This window comes from Ptychodera flava, chromosome 13, assembly GCF_041260155.1.
Source record: "Ptychodera flava strain L36383 chromosome 13, AS_Pfla_20210202, whole genome shotgun sequence".
Classification (NCBI taxonomy): Eukaryota; Metazoa; Hemichordata; class Enteropneusta; family Ptychoderidae; genus Ptychodera; species Ptychodera flava.
In genome coordinates this window covers 28,617,651-28,633,917 of record NC_091940.1, presented here as the reverse complement: position 1 = coordinate 28,633,917, position 16,267 = coordinate 28,617,651, and the positions used below count along the sequence as shown (strand labels likewise).

At 36.0% G+C, this 16,267-nt stretch overlaps 1 protein-coding gene across 3 annotated transcripts in view; it reads left to right on the top strand.

Annotated features, from left to right (window-relative positions):
* The first annotated feature begins 1,048 nt into the window (after positions 1 to 1,048).
* Positions 1,049 to 16,267, top strand: part of LOC139148059 (uncharacterized) — a 22,216-nt gene continuing 6,997 nt past the window's right edge. The window contains exons 1-2 of one of the 3 annotated variants that reach the window (XM_070719333.1): positions 1,049 to 1,177; positions 16,204 to 16,267. The exon at positions 16,204 to 16,267 is cut by the window's right edge and continues 107 nt beyond it. In XM_070719333.1, the coding sequence (XP_070575434.1) occupies positions 16,215 to 16,267 (53 nt within the window). In that variant the 5' untranslated portion in view covers positions 1,049 to 1,177; positions 16,204 to 16,214. Of the gene's footprint in view, positions 1,178 to 1,214; positions 1,746 to 5,889; positions 6,787 to 16,203 lie in introns of those variants that run through there. The other 2 variants (XM_070719331.1, XM_070719332.1) reach the window with 2 other exon arrangements.

Here is a 16,267-nt window from a genome sequence, read left to right as displayed (position 1 = left end):
CCAAGAGCAGAGGCATTTACAATTCAATAATCATTCAGGATTTCTAACCTCAAAACTCCTTTCAACCAAATTTTGCCGTTTAGATTGTTTAGCGTTTTTTATTATTCTCCAGTTGACAAGATATCATTTCTACGACTCCTCTGGGAATTGGAAGGCTGTCCACCAGGAATAAGTACTTGATCATTTTAACTGACGTAATGAGCATTTGCTATTGGCACTGCTGATACACGCTTGTTCTACTCATTCCAACCGATCGGTGATCTGTACATTCTTTTATGGCACAGTCACGCTTCTACAGTCACCTTTGATCATTCATAGTCGACGGGGCCAAGATTATCGTTCGTTTTACATTACATATACATACATACATACATACATACATACATACATACATATACATACATACATACATACATACATACATACATACATGCACGCACGCACGCACGCACGCAAACACATATACACATCCATCCATCCATCCATCCATCCATCCATCCATCCATCCATCCATCCATCCATCCATCCATCCATCCATCCATCCATCCATCCATCCATCCATACATACATACATACATACATACATACATACATACATACATACATACATACATACATACATACATACATATAACAAGCAATGAGACGCTGTTGCAAAATCGTGTCCCCATGGTGTAGCTCAAACAAGATGTGTATTCAGGAAAGGGTCACAGGGGTTGTCTTAGCCATCATAAACTTTATATGATCAAGGTAGTAAGCACCTCGAAAGTGAAAAATTTAAACAATTTCTGAAACTGTCCTAAATGTAACTTTAAGCTATTCTCTATCAAAATCATCCACCAAGCAAATGTTTGCAAGATAGATATGATTTATATTTTTCGATGTTTGACTTTCGAAATGGCCGCCATCCATGTGTTAAATCTATGGGGGAAAAAAGTTATACGATTTTCACAAAAAGAAGGTAGTGCAAAGTGTATTCACTCCAAAAGTTTTAAAATGACCCCACACAAGTGGCGCGAAGGTTATCGTTACATATAGAGGGCGATAGGTTTTTTAGGAAGCAAGTACAATACAACGTACGCTCTGTTGCTCCCCATGAAGAAAGCGAAAATCTCATGACTGACTGTTAAAACCTTGCTCTTAGAACTACAGTCAACTACATATTATTGTGTCTCTGGTAAGTGCGTTTATGGTATATTTTGGTTTATTGAACCAAACTCACTAACGTGTTCGAGTGATTCTTCAAATGGATGATGACCTGATTTGTGACCTACTTGGTAGTGTTCTGTTTCTGACCCTTTTACGATTCAGCCATTGCAAAGTATAGGGTGTCAATTTCTACCGTTTTCGTTCAGAAAGTATAAGCGTTGGTGACGAAACGTCTTGGCATCTAATAAGCTATATTATTATACATCTACCATCGAGAACAATATAATTTTGCGTGCGCTAAAAAAGCCGCACGGAACGCCCGTTCCGTAACACGAACGGTTTCCAGGCGCCTCATCCCCTGCTGCTGTATCTGCGCGTACACTGTTGAACGGTTTCAAGGGACCCATTAGACGAGTGCCAGAACATGTCTCGTGCGCGCTCTGTACGTACATGTGTAGTGCACACAATGAAAAACTTGCAGAAGCGCGTCCGAGTATAGCGTTCCACACTGGCGCGATAAAATCGGAAGAAAAATTGTTGACATTGCACGAAAATGGTCACCACTCAACTGACAATTTGATGCTACAGTAAGGAATGTAAGGTTTGCGGTATTTTCGTAATAACCTTATATTCTCAGATATCTACTCTTAAAATGAATCAATGAGCATTTATGGTTTATAAGAAACGTCAGACCGGTTATTATAGTGGTGTATTTAGATATACTTTAGGTTGTCCATGAAAGGAAACCTTAGCACAAACTCTGCTGGTAGACTTGACCATGGATTTAACGTCCATGACTAACACGATTGGAACTAAATTGGGATAATTGGATTGGCGCAATTTCTCAAGAATTTTAGAAATTTGTCTAATATTACACCATATTTGCTTACCATCTTTAAAAATTTATTCAAAATTTACGATGCTGTTGAAATCTTATGAGTAAGAATCAGTGCATGATAGTATCTAATGCAATATTGTTCAAAACATTTGAACAATATTCGTATTTGAATGAAAATATGTGAGTTTGTCTGTAGTTTCTTCTGAAACACTAGTAATAATCTCAGTTTGTCACTTTTCCTCGAACAAAATGAAGTTTTTCGATTGATTTACAGTTAAGTCAGTCAGGGTCATTTAAAATGTGCCCTGACTCAATCTAATGTTTATGAAGCCTTAAATTCACGAAAACGTCGGGGGCATTTCAAAAGTGCCCTGACTCAAAATTCGTCAATTAGAGAAATTTTAAGCATTTTGTCTCGTTTCTTTAGTACATTTTAGACAAAATGAATTTTTTTCATGAAAATGAATCCGATGAAAGAGGTATGCAATAATCGTTGTGTTTTCGTTGTTTTGTTCGATGAGAACAATATTTCAAATTTTACACTATTCTATCATTTTGTAAAATTTCATATGTAAAATTTTCGATTTCGTTACATTTTCGTAATAATTACTCTCATCCAATTTTCCCAAATTAGTTCCAATCGTGTTGACTAGAGATTGTGATTGACGTGACAGCATGCAAGAATACCCGGCATTTGCTCTTCAATAAACACTCTGTATTTTTGTAAACAGCTAAACGTGTTATAAGTTGTGTACAATAGGAGTGTCGACTCCCAAGGTGACTTGCCAATGACAAACCAGACTAGCCTTGATTAAGTGTGAACCGTTTTTTATTCGTCGCACGTACACAGCTCGCACAGGTCTGAGAAACATCCTGAGATCAAAGACACCGTTTTCCTTTGACATTTTTGCATGAACGCATTCAGCAGGTTGTGTTTTTCATACTTGAGTTATTCTTATTCGCATATCTGTGACTTCGGGTATGCTTTGTCTAGCCTACATGCCTGCCTAAACTCTGTTCGCTTTCAAAAAAGCACTGTTCGTCTGAGATTTATTAAGTTGCAATGTGATAAGTTACTTTACGGATTAAGTGTTGGGAACGAGGTCGCATTGACAGCCTGAAGTGAAGCCAGACTGGACGTGTGTCAAGGTCCACTATGTCACCTTTAGTGCCAAAATATAACAAAATGTCGCGGTTTCTGGAAACAGACGATAAGGGAGCCTTCAGTAATTGCAGGTGGGGGTGGGCCAGGGGCATTGGGCGAAGGGCCAATTTTTAGAAAACTGTCCAGAGGAGGGTCATTTTTATTAGTTCATGAGTTCACACACGTGAGCTATTGTCATAGCGATGTCTGTCTATCTGTCCATGTCCGTGTGTGTGTCTGGCTGTTTACACGATGACTCAAAAACGCCTGAACAGATTCAGGTCGGATTTGGTAGACAGGTACCATACGCTTATGGCAAGAAGTGATTAGATTTTGGTTAGTGTGGCTTGCATATTAAGGAACTCATGAAATATCCTTATTTTTCATATAATGGTTTCCTATGGAGACTGTAATGAGAGTGTCGACATATTTCAAGAAATACAGCTCAAAATTTCATGAAACTTTTCGTTGATGACAATCTCAGAACATTACGATGATACCGTGAGTGTCATGTCAATTTTATGCTCATTTACATATTAAATGAACTTTTGTAATTAGTGATATAACTCTTAAATTACTGCACCAAATTTGATGAAATTTGCTGCAGATACTGATCAGACAAATATCTCACTGTGTTGAGAAGCATTTGGGAGTGTGAAGTTAATTGAGGGTTCATTTGCATATTTCATGAACTTTGTGATTCGTGATAAAACCTTGAAATATGGCACCAAATTTGATGAAACCTCCCAAAGATATTGATCTGATAAACATCTTATTGTCGCATGAAGCACTAAACAGTGTAAAGTTAATAAATAGTCATTTACATGGCGCATATTTTATGAAGTTATGTAATTAGCCGTATAACTCTGAAATATCTGCATGATATTTGATGAAATTTGCTGCAGATACTGATCCGACAGATATCTGACTCTGTTGTAAAGCATTTAGTAGTGTGATGTTAATTAAGGGTTCATTCGCATATTTCCTAGTGATGTAACTCTGAAATTATACGAAATATGCTACAGACATTGATCTGATAAACATATAATTGAACTGAGACACATTGGGCAGTTCAAGTAATAAATAGCTCATTTGCATATTTTTGAAGTTTTGTAATTAGTCATGTAACTCCAAAATAACTGCACCAAATTAGGTGAAACCTGCTACAGATATTCATCTGATAAATATCTAACTTTCGCATGAAGCACTGAGCAGTGTCATGTTAATTAAGGGTTCAATTGCATATTTAATGAACTTTTAAATAGTGATATTACTCCGAAATTATAGCATTAAATTTGATAATATGGGCTACAGATGTTGATCTGATAGATCTTTAATTTTCCCATGGTATTGAACAGTGTCAAGTTAATAAACAGTTCATTTGCATATAAAATGAAGTTTTGTAACTAATGATTTAACTTCGAGAGTATTGTGTGAAAGTTGATGAAACCTGCTACATATAATGAAAAGACTGATATCTGATTGATCTGTGAAGCGTACAACTATTTAATGAACCTGTTGTAAACCACGTGAGCACATTCAGTTCACATCTGGTTAACCTATCTTAGGGGGAGGGTTACTTTTAACAGAAGCTTATTTCATGGCCAAACGTTCGATTGTCCATGTGATACTTCCTCAATAGGAAATCATCGAGGAAATACTTTGATTCTTTTAAATACATACAAACTATCGACAAGCTTCACAAGCAGAGAAGATGCAGTGGTATCCTACAATAAACATTTTGAACAGTTAAAACTGATGAAAGAAAAGATACAAAAACGTATGGAACAGGTGGCAAAACGTTAATACATTATTAAACATCTATAAATGCACAGGTATTGTTAATTTTATGTTTTATGTAGGAAAAAAATTGTTCATAGTTCTCTAGTAGACTACCATGTATAGTGAAATTCCAAAATCGAATTTCTTGCGCACACATCCACTTGTAACCACCCGAAGTAAGTACATTTATATTAATAATCAAGAGTACATAAATACACAGATTTATCTAGTTTTGTATTGGACATTCCAAGGATACTGAGACTAAGCCAGGCATTGTACAGAATAAGATGAACAAACTGAGTGCTTTAAATTCCAATCAAACTATAAATGGCCCTTCTAAGGGTCATCACCTCTTTGAAAGGGAAATACCGCAAACTTCTTGTATCATTTTGATGGCATGATGGCAATCATAACCTCCCTACATCATATCGTTACAAAAATGATGCCACTCGTAATTTAGGTTCTCTTTGTAATAGTGGCGAAACAGGTGACGAAATGCATTATGTTCTTTTGTGCTCAGCCTTAAAGGAAAAGAAAACAATGCCTGAAGAGTTATTATTGTAAAAAGCAAAACACTTTAAAGTTTGAGAAGCTTTTTAAACAGCGGGAATCTCCCCGAAATTTCAAGTCTAGCCAAAGTCACCAAACTTATTAAGTTTACAAAGTTTAATTAGTCTGTTTTATGACTTTCGGTTTTTTTTATTCCTGAGTGCGTCTTTCTGTATTTTTTATCAATGTGCAAACCTTAGCACGTGTTTTTGCATGTTTTGGCTTTTGAAATTGGCATGTGTTTCATAGCAATGTATTTTTGGGGACATAGAGCTAATAAAATTATTATTATTATTATTATTATTATTATTATTATTATTATTATTATTATTAAAAGAAAAAAATTTAAGGTTTTCAGCATGATCAATCAACAAATTTATACATGTATCATAATTGATGACCTGGCAAATCCCAAGAATAGATGTGCTAGAAGCTGTAGGCCGAGGTTGCCATATTAAGCCCATGTATTTTTTGTGAAAAATAATCCCAACAATGATATGTAATTCACAAGAAGGTACGTGTGGTGGCGATGTTTGTGTTTAAAGTTCCACTACAGAGATGTTGACCATCAAATGACCTCGCTGTAATGTTCTTTTCGAGTAAAGGCCAATGAGATCCCGTATCAGTATTTAGAAATAGGTCAAATAGGTTTGCTTCTCGCACGAGATCATTGCGACAATTATCTCGTTTAAAGTGTTTCATTCTCACGCCTAATGGTGACCGAGCTTTAGGTGTTATGTATTGATTATCCTAGCAGTTGTCAGGACATCATTTCTACGACTACTCTTGGAAATGGAATGCTGTTCATAGGGAATTTACTGGATTATTTCAAACAACGTGCTGTGCATTTGCTATTGGCGATCCTAAAATTGTTGTCTTAGGTATCATAAATGTTAATTCATTAAGGTAGATGCACCTCGAAAGTGAAAGATAATATACATTTGCCAAAACTTTCCTAAATGGAACTTAAACTTTTATCTTTTAAAATCATTCACCGGGAAAATGTTTGCACCATAGATACAAATTAAATTTACCGATATTTGACATTTGAAATGGCGGCCATCATTGTGTTAAATGTATGGGGAAATGTTTGCGATTTTCACAAAGTAAGATAGTGCAGAGTTTATTCACTCCAAAAGCTCTTAAATGAGCCCACGTAGTGGCACAAAGGTTATCGTTACATTCAAAGGGCACAAGGCTTATTGACAGAAAGTACAATACCACATGAGTACGCTCTGTTGCTCTCCATGAAGAAGGCGAAAATCTCATGACTGACTGTTAAAACCTTGCTCTTAGAACTAGGGTCAACAATATCGTGTCTCGGGTAAGTGCGTTTATGATATATTTTTGTCTATTGAACCAAAATCACTAACATGTTCGAGTAATTCTTCAAATGGATGATGACCTAGTTTGTTACCGTTTTGGCAATGCCTCTGCAAGTCAAATAACCCGTTTACGATTCAGCCATTACCTAATAATCCCAGTGTGTAAATTTCCACCGTTCGTTCAGAAAGTAAGCGTTTGTGACGAAACGTTCTGGCAACTAATTAGGTATTTTCTCTGACAACTATTTTTTTTAATGAACCAATGAGTATTTCTTTTTTATAAGAACTGTCAGAGAGATTTAATTGTGTATTAGATGTGTTTTAGATTTTCAATGAGACGAAACCTCAGCACAAAGTTTGTTGGTAGATTTGACCATGGACGTAACGTCCATGACTAGATTGTGATTAACATTACAACATCCAAAGATACCTGTAATTGTTCTCCAATAAATACTATCTTTTGCCGCACGTACACAGCCCGCAAGGGCCTGAGAAACATATTCTAAGATCAGTAGACCTTGTTGCCCTTTGACATTCTAGCACGAACTCGTTTGGCAGTTTTATATTTTACACATTTTAGTTATTCCTATTTTGTGACTTCGGGTATGCTCTGTCAAGCTTATATGACGTAACGTCCATGACTAGATTGTGATTAACATTACAACATCCAAAGATACCTGTAATTGTTCTCCAATAAATGCTATCTTTTGCCGCACGTACACAGCCCGCAAGGGCCTGAGAAACATATCCTAAGATCAGTAGACCTTGTTGCCCTTTGACATTCTAGCACGAACTCGTTTGGCAGTTTTATATTTTACACATTTTAGTTATTCCTATTTTTGTGACTTCGGGTATGCTTTGTCAAGCTTATATGACGTAATGTCCATGACTAGATTGTGATTAACATTACAACATCCAAAGATACCTGTAATTGTTCTCCAATAAACACTCTATCTTTTGTTAAAAAAAACTAAATGTGCTTTAAGTTGTGTACAACATGAGGGTCGACTCCCAAAGTGACCTTTACAGTGATAACCAGACTAGACATTATTAAGGGTGAACCGTTTTTATTCGCCGCACGTACACAGCCCGCAAGGGCCTGAGAAACATATCCTTATAGTCTAGTCGGAAGGTAGGGTTCCCATGCACCCCATGGATGTATTTTGTTAACCTACATTTTTGTAATCCTTAGAGTCTATATTTAATGAATTTTGATGTTCCCGTTCTGCCTTGAACCATGAATTATGAAACCATATAAATGTTATACTGTTTGAAAGCTCTGAAACGGGCCTTTCCAAACATGTATAGTTTCATTGGGGAAAGTTGCATTTGTGAAAGTTACAAAGCTTACGCCGTGCAGTTCGTGTCAATTTTAAGTGATTTTTTGAACAATATGCACAAAACAGTTAGTCCGTTGGCCAGGTATCGAAATCATCCTCTCTAAGGCATTTTACCCACTATGATTTTCTGTTAGCTAGTATTCTCAGCTGTCATAATCTGCTTATTTTCCATTTAACTGATGGTGTGTGAGAGTGTAACGACTTGTTTGTGAAGGGCTGTCACGCCCTCAGTAGTAAAATAGGAATGGGTTAGGGGTAACATATTTACCGCTAGTCGGAAACAAAAACAAAAAATACCATAAGCAATACATTCTTAGAAAGCCCAGATAATCCCCTTACCATTGGTATACAACTAAATGGGGATAAATCGATATTCAAACATCGATTAGATTTTATATCGGACATGAAATGTAAATTGTAAAATTTGCTTGATTTCAAACCCAATAATTAAGTTCATGTTCCTCCAAACAATTTTTACAAGGTATTTATATATCATTTGGAAGAACTTTATGCAATAGAGAAGTAAAAACATTAAAAGAGTGTATCTTCTTGAGACTTATGGGGTGCGTCGATTGTTTACCTAATATATGGTATGCCGTACATCCCTCTATAATATACATTTAACATTAGGGATAGGGGTATGGGTAATGTTTCCTCTCCTACCAAGCGCAGCGAATAAGGAAGCCACATAAATATCATATCTCTTAAACACTGACGCAGTTGTTTTTCCAACAAGATATGGCTTGATGGGGTACACTCAAAAATTATGCAGTGACAATGCCTAAACTCAAAAGTTTGTTTTACTTTACTGACATTTACTTGTTAAAAGGAACATAGAAAAATACTCTATAGGCATTAAATAGCACTAAAAAGCTAAAATGGTGGTTAATAAAAGACGTTTTACTTATTTCAATAACTCAAATTAGGGAAAGAAAGTTAACAGCTATAATATGTCAAAAATTATATATTCCAAACCCACAAACACTTAATTGGATGTCATAGTCGTCATGCAAAGTTGATATGACAGCAGCAACAATCAATCCCTTTTCTTTAATTGTATCGCTAGAGATATATAAGCAATAAAGCACCACTTTGAAAGGATACCACACGCGTTTCGACCGGTAAACAACATATACGCACGAACTTCAGTCGTGTGTATAAGGAGTGAAATGGTCAAAACAGAGCTCGAGTGGTGTACCCAACTTATAGGGGTTGTTTATCGCTATATTATATCAGTATATTGAAACTTGTGATGAAAATACAAACAATGTGAAAGAAACCCACTTTGGAGATGGGAATGGCCAACTTTACGGTATATCGTAAATACATGCACAGTCACGTGACCGTCTGGGCAAATCAGAGCTCACTATTAATAGTGTTACTTTTAATACCACACGGGAACACGAGAGAATCTTTTATCGCTGAAAACCAATCACCATTAATCCACAATATAGCTTCTCCATAATAAGATAAGATGGATCGACAACACTTTACCTTCCTTACCAGAAAACAAGAGATCATAACCAATTTTTCGAAATTATTTTACAACGCAGAACACTATATACTCCCAATGAGGATTACATTTTTGACTGGGTACTAAAATTCAATAGCAAAATAATTCCGGAACTAAAACCCGAAAAGCCAAATGTCACAGAACGCATTCAAATTACGCAACTAAATAGTAAACAGAAGGCGAACAAACACTCTCTACACCAAGCAATAAGAAAGCTAGACAAACCTCAGAAAATGACTAAAAAGGCTTATATTCCCATTGACACCTCAATGTTTAAAATGCCTTGTGAGTGAATCTATCATTAGTTTCTTATCATGGATGACATTTAACCAATGTTAGACCCTGACGTCTTTGAAGCAAAGACCCTACAAAGGGACGTTTTAGGGTCAATGCTTGAAGATACCATTCCCACCAGCATGATAGAATCAGAGAGACTAGATTGATCTAACTTTCGAGTTAGATCAGCCACCAGCAGCTGAGAAAAAAGAAGTCAACATAATCATCAGAGTCAAGCGAGCTAGACAACGGCTTCACACATTATACTCCACAGAGAGGACATTCTTACACAATTCAAAAAAAGCGTTCAAAAGCTTCGTTAAAGGCATTGTTCGCGATCCCAGGGACGGGCATGGCTGGTTGCGTGGTAAATGCAAAATGTTAGTCATGCTGAATCAAGGTGTAATCAAGTAATAGCTTATTTATAGATTGGGAAAATCCTAATCCTGATAGTAATGATAGAATATAAACTTTGTTAAAAGTTGAGAAAATTTGCCACTTCTTTGATTTGTGTGTTTACATTCCATGTTGTACTAGCCTGTACTATAAATGAACAGTCAATACATCCGGCAAGTATTCTGTGCTGTTCTTTTATAGTTAGGTCCCCGCAATCCGAGATAAGTCTTTCTATAGTGTCAACCATTCTGTTCGATTACTGTAATCTACTCCAATAAATTCCCATTTAACTAATTATATGATACAGGGAAGCCTAAGCCTATCTCTTACAATCTAAGATTTGAGATATTTGACAACAATATGTATGCAATTTTCATATTTTTCATAGGCCTAAATAACACACAGAAGAAAGTCATACTCAATGTTTTGTCCAATTGAAAGTCATATTTTCACCGAAACGAGTAGAGGTGGCCATCTGTAAGCCAAACGAGAATTAATATTAGCAAAGATGGATATTAATTGAGCCTTTCTCATTTCCGATCCCAGTTACTCATACAACGGGTATAAGCGAAAGCCAAGAGTATCGAATGTGTTGAAACCTAAGTGGCCCCTATTCAGTACCACGTAGCCTACAGGTACACCTTAAAGAATACTTACCAGGCAAAATACCGAGAGTTGAATTCCTTCAAAAGTGGCAACACCTGGAAAGACACTGCGGCAACCAATTTATCACCCTGATCTCTAACTATTTACCTCTACACCCAATAAAGCACCGGGACTCAAGACAGTTGTACATCACAAACTTAAGAGAGCAATCGAAGACACTCGCTTCACAGAACGCAGGATGGAAGGCTGCAAAGACGATTCTTCAAATAGGCAAAAAAAGAGGCTAAAACAACACAAACATTCATAGCAACGACGACAGGTCGGGTTTTCTTCCTATACTACGGTACAAAACCAAACCAAAGGGTCTTTCAAAGGCCACCGCACTTCCCTTAAAGCCCGGCTCGAAATGGACTGGGATCATGATTAGTGCCAAGTTTGGTTGGGCGTTTTGGGGCATGGCTCTGCATAATGAGTCTGTTGGTAACGGTTGCGATCGTTCGCATTATCTGCGGATCTGTTTGCTCTCAGATCACGCTCAGGCTCGGACTAATATAGATACGTACAGCCTTCGTTTCAAGGTTCGTTTCAGTCATGCCATGGCAAATACTCGAAATAAACAAGAAAGGAAAACTATCAACTTAATCAAACAAGAGTTTGCTTGAATGAATTTACCGAAGTTTCAGGCCATATCAACGTTCGTTATGTGAATGATTCAGCTGCTGACCGCCATGTACATACGGAATATTGGCGCCATCTAAAGTCGAATAATTATCATAAAAGTAAAAAAGCTTATATCTGGGCTTTCTAAGAATGTATTGTTTATGGTACTTTTTGTTTTTGTTTCCGACTAGCGGTAAATATGTTACCCCTAACGCATTCCTATTTTACTACTGAGGGCGTGACAGCCCTTCACAAACAAGTCGTTACACTCTCACACACCATCAGTTAAATGGAAAATAAGCAGATTATGACAGCTGAGAATACTAGCTAACAGAATATGATAGTAGGTAAAATGCCTTAGAGGGGATGATTTCGATACCTGGCCAACGGACTAACTGTTTTGTGCATATTGTTCAAAAAATCACTTAAAATTGACACAAACTGCACGGCTTAAGCTTTGTAACTTTCAAATATGCAATTTTCCCCAATAAAACTATAGATGTTTGGAAGGGCCCGTTTCAGAGCTTTCAAACAGTATAACATTTATATGGTTTCATAATTCATGGTTCAAGGCAGAACGGGAAACATTACCCCTACCCCTTATATTATAATTTTGTTCAAAAAATCACTTAAAATTGACACAAACTGAAAGGCTTAAGCTTTGTAACTTTCAAATATGCAATATTCCCCAATAAAGCTATATATGTTTGGAAAGGCCCATTTCAGAGCTTTCAAACAGTATAACATTTATATGGTTTCATAATTCATGGTTCAAGGCAGAACGGGAAACATTACCCCTACCCCTTATATTATAATTTTGTTTAAAAAATCACTTAGAATTGACACAAACTGAAAGGCATAAGCTTTGTAACTTTAAAATATGGACTTTTCCCAATAAAACTATACATGTTTGGAAAGGCCAATTTCAGAACTTTCAAACGGTATAACGTTTATATGGTTTCATAATTCATGGTTCAAGGCAGAACGGGAAACATTACCCCTACCCCTTATATTATAATTTTGTTTAAAAAATGACTTAAAATTGACACAAACTGAAAGGTTTAAGCTTTGTAACTTTCAAATATGGACTTTTCCCAATAAATCTATATATGTTTGGAAGGGCCAATTTCAGAGCTTTTAAACAGTATAACATTTATATGGTTTCATAATTCATTGCTCGAGGCAGAAAGGGAAACATTACCCCTACCCCATATGTTGTAATTTCGTCCTTAAAAAATCACTTAAAATTGACACAAACTGAAAGGCATAAGCTTTGTAACTTTAAAATATGGGCTTTTCCCAATAAAACTATACATGTTTGGGAAGGCCAATTTCAGAGCTTTGAAACAGTGTAACATTTATATGGTTTCGTAATTCATGGCTCGAGGCAGAAAGGGAAACATTACCCCTACCCCATATGTTGCAATTTCGTTCTTAAAAAATCACTTAAAATCGACACAAACCGAAAGGTTTAAGCTTTGTAACTTTTAAACATGCAATTTTTCCCCATAAATCTATATATTTTTAGAAAGGTCTGATGCAGCACTTTCAAAAAATGTAACATTTTTATGGTTTCATCATTCATGATTCGAAACAGAAAGGGAAACATTACCCCTACCCCTTATGTTACACACGGATATGTGACATACCGCGTAATAAGAAAACAAGCTCATGCACCCACTAAATCTCAAGACACATACTTTTAATCTTGTTTTTCTTGTTTATTGCACTGAGTTCTTCCAAAAAATATAAATACCTTATGAAAAATGTTTGGAGGAAAGGGAACTTAATTATTGGGTGTGAAATTTAGCAAATTTTACGATTTACGGCCAATGGCCGTTATAAAGTCTAATCGACGTTCGAATATTAATTAATCCCTGTTAAGTTATATATCAATGAAAAGGCCATGATCTTGGCTTTCTAAAAATGTAACGTTTATAGTGTTTTATTGCTTCTGTTTCCGTCGAGCGGTAGATACGTGACCCCTACCCCATTGTTGAAATCCAAGATGGCGGCCAAGATGGAGGCAAAGATGGCGCCAAATGAAACCCATGGGACACGATTTGATTTTGGGAACATCAAAATTCATTAAATATAGACCCTAAGGATTACAAAAATGTAGGTTAAAAAAATACATCCATGGGGTGCATGGGAACCCTACCTTCCGACCCGACTAACATATCCTTAGATCAGAAGACCTTGTTGCCCTTTGACATTCTAGCACGAACTCGTTTGGCACTTTTATATTTTACACATTTTAGTTATTCCTATTTTTGTGACTTCGGGTATGCTTTGTCAAGCTTATATGCCTGCTTTAACTCTGGTCGCTTTCGAATAAGTACCGCCCTCTGAAATTAGTTCGGCTGCAATGTGATAAGTTAATTTACGGAATATGTGTTTGGAACGAGGTCGAGTTGACCGTCTGAGGTGAAGCCAAACGAGACGTGTATCCCAGTAGATTATGTCTCATTCCAGTGCCAAAATAATATTGAGGTTTGGAAAAGGGAAAACAATAACGATACTAAGACTGCGCCATTTTGGGGCCCGGATTTAGCGGGACTTGAACCTGCAATTGTTGTGCAGCTAGATTGGCATGATTCCTATTACTTATATATTAGAGATATAGCAAGTTCTGCCAGCGAAAACATTTAACAATTACCTGTAGACTACTATTATGAAAAGTGGAATTATACTTTTCGGTGAAATTCCAATATCATTATTGTTGTCAACATTTGAACTTTCAAATACCCTATTTGAATCAAGTACATATGTATCAATTGTCAAACACCTATAAAAGTACACTCTGTTAGTTTAGCATTGTGAAAAACTATTCATAGTTTTATCAAAGACTCCAATGTATAGTGAATCAACATTTCGGTGAACTTCCAAAACCCGACTCCTTGCCCACACATCAACTTGTAACCATCCTAGTCTAACTAGGTACTTTAAAATGAGTTATCAAACGTTTATAAATACACAGATTTAGCTAGCTTTTTATTGGAAAAAATTATTCATAGTTTCATCATAGACTACCATGTATAGTGAATACATTTCAGTGAAATTCTAAAATCCAATTTCTTGCGTACACATCCATTTGTAATCACCCTAGTCTAATCAAGTACTTGAAAATGAATTATCAAATGTCTATAAATACACAGATTTAGCTAATTTTGTATTGAAAAAAATATTCATAGTTTCCTCGTTGACTACCATGTACAGTGAAACTACATTTCGGTGAAATTCTAAAATCGAATTTCTGGCGCACACATCTATTTTTACCACCCTAGTCTACAAATCTACTTGCATCCACCCTAGTCTAATAAGTACATTAAAATGAATTATCAAACATCTATGAATACACAGATTTAGCTTGTGTTGTATAGGGAACAATTATTCATAGTTTCCTCATAGACTTCCATGTATAGTGGATAAACATTTTCAGTAAATTTATTTCCAAAATCAGATTTGTTGTACACATAATATGCACCTTTAATCATCATATTCTAATCAAGTACACTTATATTAATTATCAAACGCTTGTATATGCACAAGTATAGCAAATTTTTCATTGGAAAAACAAGTATTCACAATTTTTTCATAGACTCCCATGTAAAGTGGATGTACACTTTTGGTGAAATTCTAAAGTCAATCTTTTTATACACATACTAGTTGTAACAACCCTATTTCAATTAAGTACATTTTTGTGAAATTCAATTATCAAATGTTTATTAAAGGGACAAAGTCGGCCATTTTTCATGAATTTTGTTTGATGCGAAATACTACTTATATTGTTTGACAGGTCGAAAGATACTAAATGAATGGGTGACCATTAATATATCCGACCCCGGTTTTAGACATGATTAATGAAACCATGGCGAAAATGAATTAATGGTCATGACCATTAATTTATTTTCGAGATGGTTTCGTTCATCTTGTCTAAAACCGGGGTCGAATATTTGCATGGTCACTCATTCATTCAGTATGCATAATTCAGATACATAAATGCTAGTTTTGTATTGAAAAAGTATTATGTAGTTTTCTCATAGACTATCATGTACAGTGAATTATCAATAAAATCCAAATATCAAGATTTTGTACAAACATGCTTGCGCTATAATATTGCGATCCACATGTACTTTCTGACAAATCCCTTTGATGGGTAATTTATATAATTATAGCAAGTCAGTAGGGGAAATTTGAACATTAACACCTTGTGAGTTTGTAAGGGGGTCATTTGAAAATATCAGAGAATCTGGATTCTATACCCCTCCAGAAGTGTTTGTGTGTGAAGCTTTACTCAAGCAATTAGGGAGGTGGTCGTGAAATTTTTGTCACCTTAAAAGGATGGGGTCATCAATTTTTTATGCAAGGGGTAGGGGGGGTTACTTATTTTGACTGATGCGCAGGTAGACTTTGCTGGCTTACCCCCAGTCATAATAACTGAACGCTCCCTAAAACTTACTCTCCACTACGGTGCATTACATAACAAATTGTATGGAAATCAAAAGTCAGCACAGTCCAAAAAATATTTAATTGGTCGAATTTCAACTAAGATGTGCACGAAGTTTTAGCAGATGCCGCTTGTTCAAACATCGCTAAACGCATTAATTGACTTTATTTCACAGCCGTATTCGGGATGGCATTGATGAAACTGCTTCAAAGAAACTGTAAAGCAATTCGAGTGGGTGT